General features: G+C 55.0%; 1 protein-coding gene across 1 annotated transcript in view; it reads left to right on the top strand.

Moving 5' to 3' along the window:
- Positions 1-16707, top strand: part of SLIT1 (slit guidance ligand 1) — a 164365-nt gene that overhangs the window by 117662 nt on the left and 29996 nt on the right. The window contains exons 10-21 of the mRNA XM_059398257.1: positions 286-357; positions 912-983; positions 3114-3185; positions 3937-4080; positions 8583-8746; positions 9477-9500; positions 9640-9784; positions 10412-10486; positions 10671-10814; positions 13421-13564; positions 13860-14026; positions 15952-16084. Of these exons, the coding sequence (XP_059254240.1) occupies positions 286-357; positions 912-983; positions 3114-3185; positions 3937-4080; positions 8583-8746; positions 9477-9500; positions 9640-9784; positions 10412-10486; positions 10671-10814; positions 13421-13564; positions 13860-14026; positions 15952-16084 (1356 nt within the window). The remainder of the gene's footprint in view (positions 1-285; positions 358-911; positions 984-3113; positions 3186-3936; positions 4081-8582; positions 8747-9476; positions 9501-9639; positions 9785-10411; positions 10487-10670; positions 10815-13420; positions 13565-13859; positions 14027-15951; positions 16085-16707) is intronic.

Here is a 16707-nt window from a genome sequence, read left to right as displayed (position 1 = left end):
TCCAGAAAGTTGGGAGGGGGTGTCCCTCTGGGGTCCCATTTGTCCAGCCCCGCGGGGTGAGCCTGCTGGAGTCGGTTTCTCAGTAGTAGCCTGATTTGTGGGCTCCTTTCGATCACAAAATCTGGGGTCATGGGACTCAAATATAGCAGCTCCTTTCCTCTGCCCGTGCCAACCTGTCTGCTCCAGATGGAGGATGGGAGCAGGGGCAACGGGTCTGGTTTGGGCAGGTAAGTCTGGGAGGTGACAGTCAGGACCCCGGGTTTCCTCTGTGTTCTCGCTCTGCAGCCGACTGGAGCTGAATGGGATCAAGTCCATCCCCCCAGGAGCCTTCTCTCCCTACAGAAAGCTGCGGAGGATGTGAGTGTCTCCTGCTGCTTCTTGGGAGTCAGCCTGGGGCAGGGGGCAGGGTCTAGGGCTGGCAGGCCACGGCCATGGCGCAGGTCTTGACTCCGCCTCCAGCTTCTTCTGTGAGCATGGAGGGTGGTGGCGGCGTGACCTCCTCACAGTGTCAGCGTGAGGCCCACGCCGGGGTTGGGGGTGTGGGGGTGTGTGTGGGGGGGTTGTTGAGCCCGAATCCGGCAGGTGATCAGAGCTGACTGTCATCCTCCTATCTCAGCGGGGCACTCCTAGGAGCAGTTGCCGATGTGAGAGGAGATGTAGGGCACAGCTGGGGCGCGGGGTAAAGTTTCCTCAAGAACAGACCAAGGCTGGATGGCCCAGCCCAAGCACGAGCCTCAGCCTGCACAGGGAAACAGTGGCCAGGGGCTTTTCAGGTGGATGGCAGAACTGGCCTCTTATTTCTCTAATGTCAAAGAAATGCCTGCCCTCCTGTGGCACATGGGAGGAGGGGCCAAGCAGGGCTTGGTGGCTGCCAAGGGATTCAGCCATCTTCCCTCCTGCTCACCTTGTAGAGACCTGAGCAACAACCAGATTGCAGAGATCGCGCCCGACGCCTTCCAGGGCCTCCGCTCCCTGAACTCGCTGTGAGTAGCCATGCCAAGTCTCCCAGGGTCCAGGGTGCCCCCGCCCCTGTGCCAGGGCCCCTCTGGAGGGGGAGGCTGTGTCCAGCTCCCCCTTCCTCACTGGTGGACACTCTGCAACTGGGAAGAGGTAGAGGGAATCCAGGCAGAGCTGTTGCCCCTGGCAACTCTGATGGCCCTCCTGCCAGGAAAGGGATTTTCCCAGCATTCTTTGCAGCACTCACCTGTCATGGCCCAGCCTTCGTGTTGGCCCTGCCCCCCCACTGAGGCCCAGGGTTCTGTGCTCCTAAACCCTACTCAGCTTCCCGATAAGGGCTGCCACTCTCAGCTCCAGTTGTGACATCGGCCACACCTTGTGCCTTTCATCCCAAGTGTGCTCCCAAGTTGTGGCGGGAGACAAGAAAAAAGCATTTTCTTCCACCTCTCCCCATTTCCCTTCCCTGGAGGGTTTACTTGGGGGGCGGGTGTTGTCCATGAATCTACAAAATGCCACGAAGCGTCAAACATTCTCTTGGAAATGTTACTTCATCTCTTTTCCCAGTGCCCTTGCTCGCACCCTCCAGGTTCACCAAGCCCCTCGCTGTCTGAGGTGCACAGCACTTGTCTATACAGAGTACACTCAGGGCACCCTGTAGTTGGGTGAGCCCCCATTGTGAGGAGCCTTCTGTTACTCTGAGGAGTGAGTGTTTCTGCTTATCCCTGGCAGCACTGGACACATGCCTTGCATAGATTAGGGGTCTGGGAAGTGAAATAGGACAGAGCTTCCCCTTGGGGCCTGTAGGAGGCTGCCAGCTCAGTCCCTCTGTGTGCACCCTCTTCTCTTGGAGTGGAGCATGAGTTAGTGGGTGGGGCCAATTGTGAATGGCACTCCTTAAGTTGTGCAGTGCACAACCTACACAACTGTACCTGACAGCTTGGTGATGGGTCTCTCTCATTGGCTGAGGAGATCAGATTTTGGAGGTGGCCTGCCAAAATGCAGGGCTCTTCATCTGAGAAGTGAATGACACCTTCCTAAATTGGAACATGACAATGACCCATTTAAGTGGGTTCCTGTTGCTCACAAAGACATCTCCCCACTATATGGGAACTTGTGTGCTAATAGACCTCACTGACAGTGTCCACCTTGGCAGAGACTGACCTGGTCTCCCTGCTTCAGCCCCTGCCCCCTCCACTCTGATCTTTCCAAATGCAAATCCGATCCTGTCTCAGAGGCTTCCTGGTGCTCCCTGCCCAGCAAAACCCAAGCTATTATTCCATTTGTTTCTTCTACTCAAGCCACACCGAGCCCCCATCCAACACCACTTCCAGGCCAGCCAGGATCCCATTGTGGGGATTTTGCTTCTGCCATGCCCTCCTCCAGAAAGGATCTTGAAGCACATACTGTTTTTACACAGGCTGAGTTGTTTCCAGGGTGGCTTGTAGGGGCTGCTTGCAATATTGGAATTGGAGTACACCCTGTCCCCAAGCCCCGTTGATACTTCTCCCTCTGCCTGAACCCATTCCTGCCTGCATGGCTTTGTGGAACCTTTGCTTTTTTCCTAATCACACACGGAATTCCTGCTTAACACAGAGAACTAAGGTGAAGAAACCCACTTGCACCCCCACTGCCTAGACCTCTGCACAGCTAAACTTTGACCTGTTTTTTTCTGGTGTGTTATCTGTTGCTTGATGTCAGAGCTCATTCTGTGTATAATGTCTGGCACTCGTGGTTTTTTCTTGTAATTCTCTGGAAATATGCACATTATCCTGCCCATGGGATTGTCTCCTCTTTGAATGTCTCCTTTTATATCCAGGGCCAGATTATTCCTGTGAAGTTTCCCAAAGGGCTCCTTTGCAGGCTTCTGTGGGTTCCATGCATGAGACAGAGAGTGGGTATTGGGGGAATGCTCAGCAGTAGTGGAGGTCATGGCTGCCCCAACCCATAGGGTACCTTTCGGAAACTACAAAAGGAGGCTCCTATCTTAACACACTTTACTGCCACCTGCTGGCCACTTGTTAGAGCCGACCTAAACCCCTGCACTGTGCCCTGTGAATTGTTTAGAGGTGGTGCCATTATGTGGGGGCCCCTTGCAAAGTCATGCCCACCTGGTGGCTGTCCTCTTACTCTCTCTTTCTGCTGCCTTTTGTCTCCAGGGTCCTGTATGGGAACAAGATCACAGACCTCCCCCGGGGTGTGTTTGGAGGCCTGTACACCCTACAGCTCCTGTAAGGACCCATCCGCTGGTGACCTTGGGTGATGCGCAGGGAGGGGGCTGGTATTCCTCTGGCCTCTCAGACTAGCCTTGCCAGCCTCTTTGGGGTTTGGGACTCAATGAGGTGAGGAGCTTGGATGATGGCAGAGCTGGGGGTGCCGCGAGGGACTTCGGGGCTCTGCGAGTCCAGGGAGGGAAGGGGGTCAGGTTCAGAGCTGATCGCAGGACGCTGGAGCTTAGAGGCTCCTGAGAGGCAGCCTGTGTTCCCGAAGAGATCAGCAGGCCTGGGGACAGGATTGTCTCCTACAGGGGGACACCCCAGCTCAGGCTCCGTGAAGCACGAGAGTTCAGGCAGGGGTTCCATCCCAGGATCCCAGAGGAGCAGAACCCAAATGGTCCATCTCAGATGCCTGGCAACCCAGCAGACTCTGGAAAGGAGGGGAGCCTCCAAAATGCCTTTGGGAGGTGGCTTGACCATTGTGCTCCCTGCTTCCCAAGAACCTTGTGAGCACTCGTAGCAGTTCCTTGAAAGGGAGAGGAGCAGGAGGGCAGGACAGTCCCTTGCACAGAGAGGGCAATTGATTGAAGTTCTCAGCTTCCTGTATGCAGGGGACATCTGGAGGGCTAGCCGCCCTGCGCCTGCTCCTGGGCACTTCTCCTCGACACAGTCATGTTTGGTGCCAGGAAGGTGCCCGAGGCAAGCTGATGCAGCCGATTCTGCACCTCTCCCCCCCCACCACCACTTGGCCCTGGTCTGCCCACAGGCTCTTGAATGCCAACAAGATCAACTGTGTCCGGCCCGATGCTTTCCAGGATCTGCAGAACCTGTCACTTCTCTCCCTGTATGACAACAAGATCCAGAGCCTCGCCAAGGGCACCTTCACCTCCCTGCGGGCCATCCAGACCCTGTGAGTGCCCTCTTGCCCTCTCCCCTCAGGCCCAGCAGGAAGACCTAGGGAGAAGGGACAGACTCTGGGGACAGGCAGCTGTCTTGCCCTGTGCCTTTTGCTCACCAGGAGTGGTCTCTTATACAGGAAAGAGCACAGACTTAGGGTTGGATAGTCCCGAGTTCAACTCCTAACTGTGCCTCTTACTAGCTGTGTGACCCTGGTCAAGTTAATCAGCTTCTCTGGGCCTCAGTTCACTCATTTATAAAATGAGGATACTCTTTTCTTCGTAGGGTTGTTAGGAGACAAAAGGGGACGTTTGTACAGAGCTGAGTTCATTATAAGTGCTTCTTAAATGCATGCTTAATGGGCATTTATTATAAATTTTGTTGCAGCCATTGTTTATCTGCCAGATAGTGCTCTCCATCAGATAATATCCGCATCGGGGAGGCAGCACAGGTGTGAAACAGGTCAAATAAAAGGCACAGCTCCTACTCCCTGGGGACCCTGTGCATCAGCAAGGATGTGAGCCTCAAAGACAAACTTGTTAAAGCCCACACACGCCCGTCTGCCGCCCCTCTCCTGCTAATTAACTTATGGCAGGGAGAGGACGATGGAGCACAACAGGGAAATCTTGCCAAATATCTGAAATCAGAAGTTATAGGGAGACACGGGCAAGGTGGAAGGTTCTATACAGCTGGCGGGATGTCCAAGGGAAAAGCATGAAAGAGATTTCGTTGCTGGGGACCGCCACACAGGAGAGCCTGGGGGGATAGGGACCAGGACGGAGGGTCTCCCTCTGTGGGTGGAAGCAGAGTGAACACATTGCATGGATGGCCTTCCTGGAGGTGGCTTCTGTCTTTGGTGGGATCTCAGAGAGCGCTTCTGCCTGCCAGACACCAGGCCTGAGATCCTGGCCACTGCCGGCGGGTACTAGTGGGGACAGAGCTGGGGCAGAACCTTGGAACAGGAAGTCTTCCTGCAGGCGAGACAGAAACAGTGGGACCCTGAGAACAACAGCAGTCGCTACTGATTGTCGAGCCCTGACCCAGTGCCAGGCTGCGGCTCACTCCATGTGTTATCTTCCTGAACTCTCACAGTGGCCGGTGGCCGGAGAGTCTGTCGTCCCAACTTTACTGCTGAGGAAACTGAGGCAGGAAGTCATGGGACTCACTCTAGGTCACACAACACTCACAGAGCAGGTATTTGGTCTCAGGTACCTCTTCACCATCCCTGAGAAGTTAGTTAGCTTTGCCCTCGACTGTGCTTTTTCCATCAGAATAGACCTCGTTAAGGCAGGAGAGCAGAACTGGACTTTCATAAACAACTATTACGTATTAACAACCAGAGTACAGTTTGGAAGAAGAATAAAGGAAACACAGACCCAGGAATAATCAGATACTCTAAATACAGGTTTGGAGGGTTAAACGCCCTGACTGAGTCACGGGGTCAGGCCTGAGTGGATTTAAACAACCCACACCCTGCTTGATCTCTCTGAGATCTGTGGCCGAGTGCCTGGGACCCACTCCTGACTTTGCTGCTGTTTTCCTTGTTCCAAGAGATTTTTCAAAGTGTTGTTCTTTTTTTTTTTTTTTAACAGCTTTAATGAGGTATAGCTTATATACCATAAAATCCACCTGTTCTAAGCATCCATGATTTTTTGTAGATTTCCAGTTGTCCCATGATCACCCCGGTCACATTTTAGAAAGTTTCCCTCACCGCCCCCAACTCCCTTGTGTCCCTTTTACAGTCAGTCCCGAGTTGCTGCTGATCCCCAGGCAACCCATACTCTAATTTCTCTCTCTGTAGTTTGTTTTTACTGAACATTTCATAAAAACGGAGTCATCATGGGGCACATGGGTGGCTCAGTCAGTTGAATATCTGAAGATTGATTTCGGCTCAGGTCACGATCCCAAGGTCATGAGATCCAGCCCCAAGTTGGGCTCCGCAGTGGGTGTGGAGCCTGCTTAAGATTCTCTCTCTCGAGGCTCCTGGGTGGCTCAGTGGGTTTAACCTCTGCCTTCGGCTTGTGTCACGATCCCAGGGTTCTAGGATGGAGCCCTGCATCAGGCTCTCTGCTCAGCAGGGAGCCTGCTTCCTTCCTCCCTCTCTGCCTGCCTCTCTGCCTACTTGTGATCTCTGTCTGTGTCAAATAAATAAATAAATAAGGTCTTAAAAAAAAAAAAGATTCTCTCTCTCCGTCTGCCCCTCCCTATCCCACCCATGCTAGCTCTCTCTCTCAAAAAAAAAAAAAAAGGAATCATCATGATATGTCATGTTTTGTGACTGACTTCATATTTTTGAGGTCCATTTGCACCTCAGTAGGTATCAGTGCTTGGTTCCTTTTTATGGCCAAGTGATTTCCCACTGAATGGATCGACAACATTGTGTTTATCCTTCCTAGTTGATGGCTATTGGATTTGCACTTTGGGATCATTATGAGCAACGCTGCTGTGAATATTTGCTTACAAATCCTTATGTGGACAAATGTCTTCGTTTCTCTTGGCCTTTCTGGGTCTCATCGGAAATGTATGTTTCACTTTTTAAGAAATTGTCAGTTTTCCAAAGCGGAGGTAAATCCTATTTTACATCCCTACCAGCGGTGTTTTATGAGGATTTCAGTTTCTCTGCATCCTTGCCCATCCTTGGTATCACTTGTCTTTTTCATTATGGCCACTCTAATCGGTGTGAAGTGGTGTCTCATGGTGGGTCTAATTTAACTAGTGATGTTGAGCACTAGCCCCAGAAGGTTTCTAGCTGGGATGTCTTAATGCGTATTTCAATCTTCCCTTCTGCCTTCTACTCTCACAAATGGTCATGGAGGGAACAGCATGGCCCCACGTGCAGCTCATTTCTGGGTGTGCCTTTAGCATGATGCTATTTTCCCAGGCAGGTATTTTTTTCCTTCTTTCTGAGCATTTTCCCTTCTCAGCTCCCTGCTCTTTAGGATGGTTAAAAATTCCAATTTGTGTCAAATACCTAAGCCACTTGTCTCTGTGGGTGGTTCAAGTTTGTATAAATTGGCTTTGACACAAATAACCTGTTCTTAGAAAGGATATATTCTACCCCACACCCACTGAACATTTTAATACATGCCTGAACAACATAATTGCATTGATTTTAAACAGAGTTCTCTACTGAGATTGTGATAAAGGGAAGCAATTAGTTCAGGCAGAGGCCTGGCAGTGCGGCCTTAGCCATGTGGCTGGGCGGCTGGGCGGATCCCGGAGCAGGGCACGAATCCTCATGTATTTTCAGTCATTAACGGACTTTGCCTTGGGGTGTCAGCAAACGTGTCTTCTCTGTGCAAACTGACGGTTTAAATGGGGAGACAAATGTCCAGTGAGATGCAGAAGGGGTGGGGGTGGGGCTAGATTACCTGGCGATGCTGACAGGAGCCTGGACTCAGGCAGGAAAGTGAGGGCGAGCCCAGGGGAGTGGCAGGGACATCTGGGCAGAGAAGGCTCCGACCAGGTAGCCCAAGTAGGAAGCAGAGCCCAGGAGGCGACAAATAGGAGCAAGCACGGCCAGGTCAGAGCTGAGCTGGTGCAGACCCTGGGCAGAGCTCATGCCTCTGTTTGCACAGTCTAGACCTCCATCAGGGCCCTGAGCTGAGGCCAAGAAGTAGATGGCCTACCCTGGCGGCATTCAGTGGAGAAGAGCGGCCGTCCATGGCGAGTCCTCGAGCTGGCCCCTGCTCTGTCTCTGTACTTGCACGCAGAAATGTTGGCTCTCAGGTACAGGTGCTAGAATATTCTTTCCTGTGTCTGTTTAGAAAGCAGGGCCTGCCCAGGGCTGTGATGGCCACGACACAAGCCGGCAAGCGGGCTGCTGGCGGTTCAGATGTGGTTGGTCTGAGCCTTATTGCGGGGGGGAGGGCCCACGAATGGGAAAACCACCCATGTGGTCGCTGAGAGCACCCCGGGTTCCTACAGTCAGCATCGCCTGCCGGCTGTCCCCTCCCACATTTATCCTGCTGGTCGCACAGGCAGCCTGGCAGGAGAATATGAGTGGTTGCCCAATAAGTAGCTGTTCAGCCATGTTTTGGGGCCCCATTCCCTTCCTGACAAAGGCTATGGAGAGAAGCTGCTGTTGCCCAAGGCTGCCGGGAGAGGACGACCCACGACAAAGGCCTCTGGGCACCGATAGTCCTGGACTCTAATACCCGTTCTGTCCCCTCACCCGTAGAAGGCTGGCGTGGTCCGGCCAGTCCCCAGGTCACTCTTGCCTCCGCTCGTGTCCGTGAAGTGTGCTGGGGGGTGGGTGCAGGTGGGTAGAGGGACAGAGGACAGAGTGAGGCTTGCTGGGGGTTCAGCAGGGACAGCGGGAAGCTCCAGAGCCTGTGGAGAGCCTTCCCCGCTGCCAGGTTCTGGCAAGGCTTCTCCGTAGTTGGTGGGCAAATCCAGGCGGTGGCCCAAGGCCATGCGTTTCAAGCCACCAGCGAGCAGCGACCTCCAGGCCGAGGTCAGCACGGTTTGCCGCCCTGTCTCTGATCCCCGCTCTGCCCCCCACCCCCGGGACAGGCACCTGGCGCAGAACCCTTTCATCTGTGACTGTAACCTCAAGTGGCTGGCGGACTTCCTGCGCACCAACCCCATCGAGACGAGCGGAGCCCGCTGCGCCAGCCCCCGGCGCCTCGCCAACAAGCGCATCGGGCAGATCAAGAGCAAGAAGTTCCGCTGCTCAGGTAGACGTCCGTCCACCCCCCCCCCCCCCCCCCCCCCCCGCCCAGTCTCTCCACCGGCCGGCCTGTCTTCAGTCTGCTTAGGGACCCGTGATGATTTCTGAATGGCCCCAACGGTGTGTCCTTGGCCACTCCAGACCCTCACTAGAGGGTCCCAAATCGTAGCCCCAGATCTGAGTGGTCGGCCAGCCCCACCCCATCTTGCACGGAGGCTTAGGGAAGACCAGGGCTGGCCGAAGGTCCCTGAGGGAGGCCTGCCCAGTCAAGGACCCGGGTTCCTCTGCTCCCAGGTCAATTTGCTTTCATGTACTGCTTTCAGACTCAGGAAGCCTGGGACCTCTCCTCGGTGAGAGAACTGCCTCCTCCAGGCTCTGGGGGCAGCAGAATCTGGCTGGGGGCAGTGTGGGTCAGCTTCTGAGCCTGGATCCTGGTCAGGGACGTGGTGCCTCGCAGCCCCATCCTTGTCTTGGGCCACTGACCATGAACGTTCTTGTGTTTTTGGTGCTCCCTGAGAGGTTCAGCTGGGGCAGATACTGTCCCCAGCCTCAGCCCAGCCAGGGAGCATCCGTGCTCTTCTCCAGCTGGGGGCTGGGCAGGTGGGCTCTGGAGCCCAGATTTGGGACCCCAGTGTTGTTCCTGGGGTGCCCTCACCTGGACAGTGGGTTTGGAGCCTGGGCTCTTCTGCAAGTCCTAGAGGATGGCAGCTTCATGGTGTTTCTGCTTCTCTCCCCAGCCAAAGAGCAGTACTTCATTCCAGGTAGGAGAGTGGGGGGGACTGAGGCCAGTCAGGGGGGGCCGATGACAGTGGGTGGGCAGGGGCAGCAGGCTGTGGGGGGGGGGCCGGGGAGGCCCTGCCCCGGGCTGCTCAGCCCCCAGCCCCTGCCCTGTCCCTGCAGGCACGGAGGACTACCAGCTGAACAGTGAGTGCAACAGCGATGCCGTCTGTCCCCACAAGTGCCGCTGTGAGGCCAGCCTGGCTGAGTGCTCCAGCCTGAAGCTCACCAAGATCCCCGAGCGCATCCCCCAGTCCACAGCTGAACTGTGAGGCCCCCTGCCCTCTGCACACCACCCCTGCCTGCCCCCAGCCCCACTAACCCCCCTGGATCTGCTCTGGGTTTCTCTCTGATCCAGCTCTGTTGGGGAGTGCGGAAGACCCCAGCGTGGCAGCTGCGGGTGTGGCAGGGAAGTGGCTCCCCAACCCCCGCCGCCCCCCACAGCCCCTCTGCTCCCAATCACAGCCTCAGACCCTCAAAGAAATCTTGGGCCCACGGGCAGGTCGGGCAGGTTGGCAGCCTGAACTGGGGGAGCTATTCTCAGTCATGCTTTTGCCTTCTTCTGGGGGATAGGATTCCATCAGATCAAGTTGGCTCTCAAGCCATCCTTCAGCTGTTTTCTTTCTTTAAAAATGTAAATTTGTGCTCACGTGTGTGTGCACATCTGTGAATAGCTACACATGCCTGTCATTTGTGTAGGTACATTTTCATGGCATTTTTAACGTTAAAAATACTCCCCGAGTATGCCCATCCATCCTTCCTTTGAAATAGGATCCGTTTGCCTTGCCACATAAATTCTGGGAACCCTGTCTGAGTCCCAAATAGTCTCAATTTAGAAGATACTCTCATGTCTGTCATTTATGAATGTGTGAGTTCTCTTCATGGCCTCTTACAGACGATTAAACAACAATGAGATTTCCGTCCTGGAGGCCACCGGGATATTTAAAAAACTCACTCATCTGAAGAAGATGTGAGTTACCCATTGGCGGGAGATGGCAGTGAGGACTCCGGCTGGGGAGGGAGAAGGCGGATACTGGGTGTGGGGGTGCTCCCAGCGGGGAGGCAGGGCTCCTGCGCAGGGGGCCGGTGCTGGAAGGCGGGGCCGGGGGGCGGGGATCCCCAGCTCCATCATTGCACTGCTGCCTCCCGTCTAGCAATCTGAGCAACAACAAGGTGTCGGAAATCGAAGATGGGGCCTTCGAGGGCGCAGCCTCTGTGAGCGAGCTGCACCTGACCGCCAACCAGCTGGAGTCCATCCGGAGCGGCATGTTCCGAGGTCTGGATGGCCTGAGGACCCTGTGAGTGTGCAGTCCAGGGAGCAGGGCCGGTCTGCTCCAGGCAAACCAAAGCCAGAGTGTGGGCGTCTGCGCGGAGAGGATGAGAGACTCCCTCTTCCCCTAACCCCAGCTTGCAGCGGCCGAGGGACAGCTGGGGACCCTGCCTGCGGTGGGGCCGGTGATCAGATGTCACCTGGGGGGGGAGGGTCGATGCCCGGTGAAGGGGTGAGCGGCGGTGGGCCCCACTGGGGGTTCCCCTCTAGCTGCCCTCCAATTAGGCTGCAAGAGCTCCCCTGTGTGTTCGTTCAGGAGCAGACAGCAGGGATGGAGGTGAGAGGGCTGGGTGGCCCCAAGGGGCACATGGCTGAGGTGACTCAGCCAGCACAGATGGAGGAGCAGGGAGGGCCCATCATCTCTGAAATTCTAGGCTCCTGTGACCCAGAGCCTGGCCAGAGCTGACCAGACATTAGGACTCAGTAGGATCCTGGGGTCATCCCTCCCTCAGGGAGCACCCTCTCTCCACCCAGACAGCGCCAGCCCTTCTGTTGACCATGTAGACCTTCCGAGTGTGCAGCAGACTGTGCTGTCCGGTCGGGTTTCCTATGTTGACTGAAGTGTCCCACGTCCACACTATCCAGTCAATAGCCACGGGTAGCTCTGGAGTTCCTGACGTGTGGCTAGCGCCACTAAGACACAAAATTCTGAATTTCATTTCATCTTAATCATCAACAGTTCCATGCGGCTAATGGCTACCACGCTGGGCAGCACATCTCCTGACGCCGCCTGGCTGGGTTTCCATCCCCCCCGGCCCGGCTGTAGGGCTAGCGATCTGTTTCCCAAGCACATACCGTGGGATTCATGTAAAGGAAATGAATACATGGAGGGATTTCCTGTGGCTTTCTGTGTTTTCCTGTTGGCTTGTTTTACAAAATGGGAATTCCTTTTGTGTTGTGTTTCGCCACTTGCTTTCGTCACGTGTGAATCGGGTGGGGCTGCTTTCCCAGGCTGTGCTTCCAGGGCTGCCCCGCTTGTCCTCACCCTGGCCAGGTCGTCCTTGAATGAGGGTGTTGTGGGCTCTTCAGTGCTCGGGGTCCCCGTGAGGGAGGCTTGGAGGGGAACGGAGGAGAGGGGCAGAGGGGTGCTGGGGCAGAGCTGGGGCAGAGCAGCACACAGGAGCCACAGTGCAGGCACGGGAGAAAGGCCAGAACCCCGCCACCACACACAAATGACCGCTACCACCTTTCCGGTCTCAAGCACCCCTATGTACGATGGCATTCATACACACCCGTACACCGCACACGGGATGCTTCCATGTAGCTATTTCTGAACAGAACCCTAGAATCCATTTTATTCAGTGACCTGCTTTGTCCTTAAACACAACACGAGCACCTGTACGTATCATTAAAATTTCCTTGACATTATTTTAAAGGACTATATATTATGTAATTATTGGAAATTTGGGCTATTTTAATTTTTGTTATAAGCAATATTGTGATTGATATCTTTATCACGAAATTCTGTGCCCCTCCAAGATTCTTCCCTTTTTTTTTTTTTTAATTTATTTATTTGACAGAGAAGATCACAAGTAGGCAGAAAGGCAGGCAGAGAGAGAGGAAGGGAAGCAGGCTCCCTGCTTTTCAGAGAGCCTGATGCAGGGCTCGATCCCAGGACCCTGGGATCATGACCTGAGCCAAAGGCAGAGGCTTTAACCCACTGAGCCACCCAGACGCCCCAGGATTCTTCCCTTTTGATAAATTCCTAGAAGAAGCCTGGCTGGAAGAAAGCATGAAGGGCCCTTTCAGGGTCTTTGGTACCTGTCACTTCCAGGGAGGCCCCGAGTCACTCTCCTGCCAGCCCAAGAGTCAAAGTGCCCGTTCCCCCACAATGACCCTGGGCATTATTATTATATATTTTTTTATTTTGCTATTTGTCAGGCAAAGACTCAATGTGCTTATGTGTTCTTAATGACTTGTAAGTTTAAACATTTTTTATCAACCTTCATAAGCCATTTTAATTTCTTTTGTAAGTTACCTGTCCTGGGTCAAGCTTGGTTTTGTTTGTGGGGGTGGGGGATTGAACCAGGTTTTTGAGGGTGAACAGGGACTTTCACAGACATACGTGAGGAAAGGAGTCATTCTAGAAGGAAACCGTAGCCAGGGAGGGGCATGGTGATGCAGGCCTGGATGGCACGCCCGCAGGCCAGACAAGTGCAGGTGTGTCGTTCTCTATGGAAGTGGGCAGATGCTTGTCCAAGGCTGTGTCAGACGGGCTCCCCCAGGTCACAGTAAAGAGAGGAGACGTTATTCTTTGGGCAGTCAGGGCACCCCTGGGGCTTCAGGCTGGACAGGAACACAACCAGGTGTAGGTTTTAAGCAAGTGTCCCTGGAGGTGAATGTGGAGCTGGCCTGGGGGTGCCTTGGGCACCCAGGGAGTGAAGGCGGTGACAGGATGGACAGGGGAGCATCTGGGGGCGAGGGTCCGGAGGGGAGCACAGGTGCAGGGGGTCCTGGTGCTGCAGTCCTCCATCTGGGCTCACTGCCTTGAGAGGAGACTTTGTGGGGGGGCACAGTGCGGGCGGCTCGATGGCGGCAGGGCACAGTGGGGGCTGCCCCCTTCCCGCCCCCCAGGATGCTGAGGAACAACCGCATCAGCTGCATCCACAATGACAGCTTCACGGGCCTGCGCAACGTCCGCCTCCTCTCGCTCTATGACAACCAGATCGCCACCATCTCGCCCGGGGCCTTCGACACCCTCCAAGCCCTCTCCACGCTGTAAGTCCGGCAGAGAGGGAGGGCGGGCGGGCCTGGGGCTCTGGCAGCAGCGTCCGCTCCCTGGCGGCCACCCGCCCTCCTGATGGTTGTTACTCACTGAGGGCGGTGTCGGGCGCTTGTGGTCCCTGGGGTCCCACTGTGTCCGAGTGCCATGTCTTCATAAGTGCTGGCCATCTGGGAGGGAGCCCCGGGTGGCTGCGTGGCTGCGTGGCCTGTCCGTGGAGGTGCGAGAGGGCTCTGCAGGGAAACCGTGCCTGGCAGGGTGTGTTGCTGGTCACACGGCCGCCTCTTCCAGAAACCTTCTGGCCAACCCTTTCAACTGCAACTGCCAGCTGGCCTGGCTGGGCGACTGGCTGCGGAGGAGGAAGATCGTGACCGGGAACCCGCGGTGCCAGAACCCAGACTTCCTGCGGCAGATCCCCCTACAGGACGTGGCCTTCCCGGACTTCAGGTGTGAGGAGGGTAAGCTGTGGGCTCCTGGGCAGGAGGGGAGAGGCGGGCTGGCAGCCCTGGAGAGGAGGGCTCCGGTGTGTTGGTGGGGGGAGCAGGGAGACCCCCCCTCTTCATCCTGCACCAACCCCTGCCTGGCAGCGGCTTCGTGGGATCTTAAAAACAATAATATGCTTATTGTTTTAAAAATGGGGAACTATGGATAAAAGAAGAAAATAAACATTACCTATTATTCCATCACTCAGAAAAAAATCACAGTTCACCTGTTAGTGTGTTTTTTAATAGAAGTATGCCTCACGCAGGGACGATCTGCCTCCTGGCTGTGCCTCAGCGCTCCAGGCTCACAGCTTCCCCATGTCCGTGAGGGGCAGTGGGACGTTCCCGGGCCCGCCTCCTCCCCGTGGGAAACCCGGTCACTTCTCACAGCCGTGTCTGGGTGAGCCTGGCGCGGGACTTGATCCTAGACTTGATCCTGGGGCTCTAGGATCATGACATGAGCCATGGGCAGACATTTAACCAATTGAGCTCCCCAGGTGGTCCCTCTTTTTACTTTTCTTATTACAAAGGGAGGCATCATCATTTCCTTCAAAAGCAACCACAGACAATCCAAAAGAGTAAAAAGATCACAAATATGTCCCCCCTCCTGCTTCCCAGCCCTGAATGCCTCCTGTCACTATTCGCTGTGTGACCTTCCTGAGCTTTGCTCTGTGTGTGTGTGCGTGTGTGTGCAAACACACCTGACACACCTAGGGTCATATAGTGCCGTCTGTGCAGACATTTGTGACATGAAATTCGTTGTCTGGAGATTGTTGGGATGGATTTAACCACCCCTGCTGCTTGGTGTTCGGACACTCCCAGAGCTCTGCTCTCATGCCGCACTCTGCCTGGCGGGACATCCTGACAGACAGCTCTCTTCAACTCACCCCCACAGGAGAACTTCCTCGAGGTGAAAGATGTGATGTTTTGCTGGGAGGTAGAACGAGGCCGCTGAGCAGGCAGGCTCTGGTGGCGGCCGGCTTCCATTCCTGTCCTGTGCCACCGCTTCCAGGCTAGGGGGACATTGGGCACGTTACCCTACCCCTCTGCCCTCAGTTTCCTCATCTCTAAATTGGGTTCGTAGCACACCTGCCAGAGAGCTGGCTTGAGGACTCAGGGAATTCATCCTTATTGCACGGTGCCTGCCCACAGCCAGCCTCCCCACTGTCACGGTCACCTGGTGCCTTCAGCCACTCCTGCCGTGGTGTCCTTATTAGTCGTCCTGCCCCAGTCAGAAGAAGGGAAGGCAGGCAGAGGCCTCTCAGCAGTATTTCCCGAATGAATGGATGAATACATGAAGGACGTGTGACAGGAGCCTGTTCTGCATCGGCAGGATGTGGGGGTGGACCCTGCGATGCCTCTGAGCAGCCTTCAGAGGTGAGCAGGTTAGGGACCCTCTCCAGGCCTCAGTAAAGTACACATCCATTCATATGTTCACTCAGCTGGTCTGCTTTGAGGGCCGCTGTGGGCCAGGCTCTGCTCCAGGGGCTGGGCTCCTTCTGGGAGCAAAGAAAAGGAAAGAGACAAGCTTCTGTCCTTGGTACATGCGTTCTAGGGGAGTTAGTGGCCTGTTAGTGCATGTTAAAGAGATGATGGTCAGCATCGTGTCTGGCACACAGTAGGTGCTCAAGAAACGGTGTGTTGCCATCCTCCTTCTGTGCTGTGCCTTCGTCCACCTTGGATCTGAGGCAAGAGATTGACCCAAGACCCATCTCAACCTCAGAACAGGTCTGGGGGCTTTGTTCCTGGGGGGAAAGGGGTGTAGCTAAGAGGAGACTTCCTGGAGCCTGGGAGACTGTCGGAGAATGTCTTCCCAGGCACCGTGGAGCGGGGCTCCAGCCACACGAGGCCCTAAGAAGGCCTGTCCCCTCACTGACGTGGCTTCGGGCCTTCTTCCCCAGGCCAGGAGGAGGGGGGCTGCCTGCCCCGCCCCCAGTGCCCCCAGGAATGTTCCTGCCTGGACACGGTGGTCCGATGTAGCAACAAGCACCTCCAGGCCCTGCCCAAGGGCATCCCCAAGAACGTCACGGAACTGTGAGTAGCCCCAGGCCTGGCGTCGGGGGTACAAGATGACAGAGAATGGACAGTGGTTGACAAAGGCTTGGAGTTAGGGTGTTGCAGGAGACACGGGTTCCAAGAAGGCTATGAGCTTTGGGGTGACACCCCCTGTAGTCACCCGCCAGCCTGAGTCACCCACAGTGGCTGCTTTCTCACTCTCAGCTGATGCCTGCTGTTCAAATAAGAAGTAACGTGTGTTTTCCACTTCACATCACCTCCTCAGCGTCCCCTTCTGCGATGAAAGCTCCCACAGATGTGTATTTTTGCTGGCCATATGCTATTCTACCCTATGACTCTACTATGATCTACATAACAAACCCCCTTTGCTGGAGAGTTGTTTCCAATGTTTTACTAGATTGTATTATTATAAATAGTGCCAAGGCGACTATCCCTTCAGTGAAGCTGCTAGTTAAAGAATAATGCATTGTTAGGACTCTTGCTGCCTTTTGCATTAACAGCCTTCCAGAAAAGTCCTTGCCTTTGCACCCCCTACTGGCCGGGTGTGGAAATAGCCTTCCTCCCACCACTACCTCCCCACCCCTACCCCATCAATTCTGGGCATCATGATGCTAAATTCTTTGTTGATTTGGATGTGGTAT

This window comes from Mustela nigripes, chromosome 4 (assembly GCF_022355385.1).
Source record: "Mustela nigripes isolate SB6536 chromosome 4, MUSNIG.SB6536, whole genome shotgun sequence".
Lineage (NCBI taxonomy): Eukaryota > Metazoa > Chordata > Mammalia > Carnivora > Mustelidae > Mustela > Mustela nigripes.
Note: the sequence above shows the minus strand (reverse complement) of the source record. Positions and strands in the feature narration are given on the sequence as shown.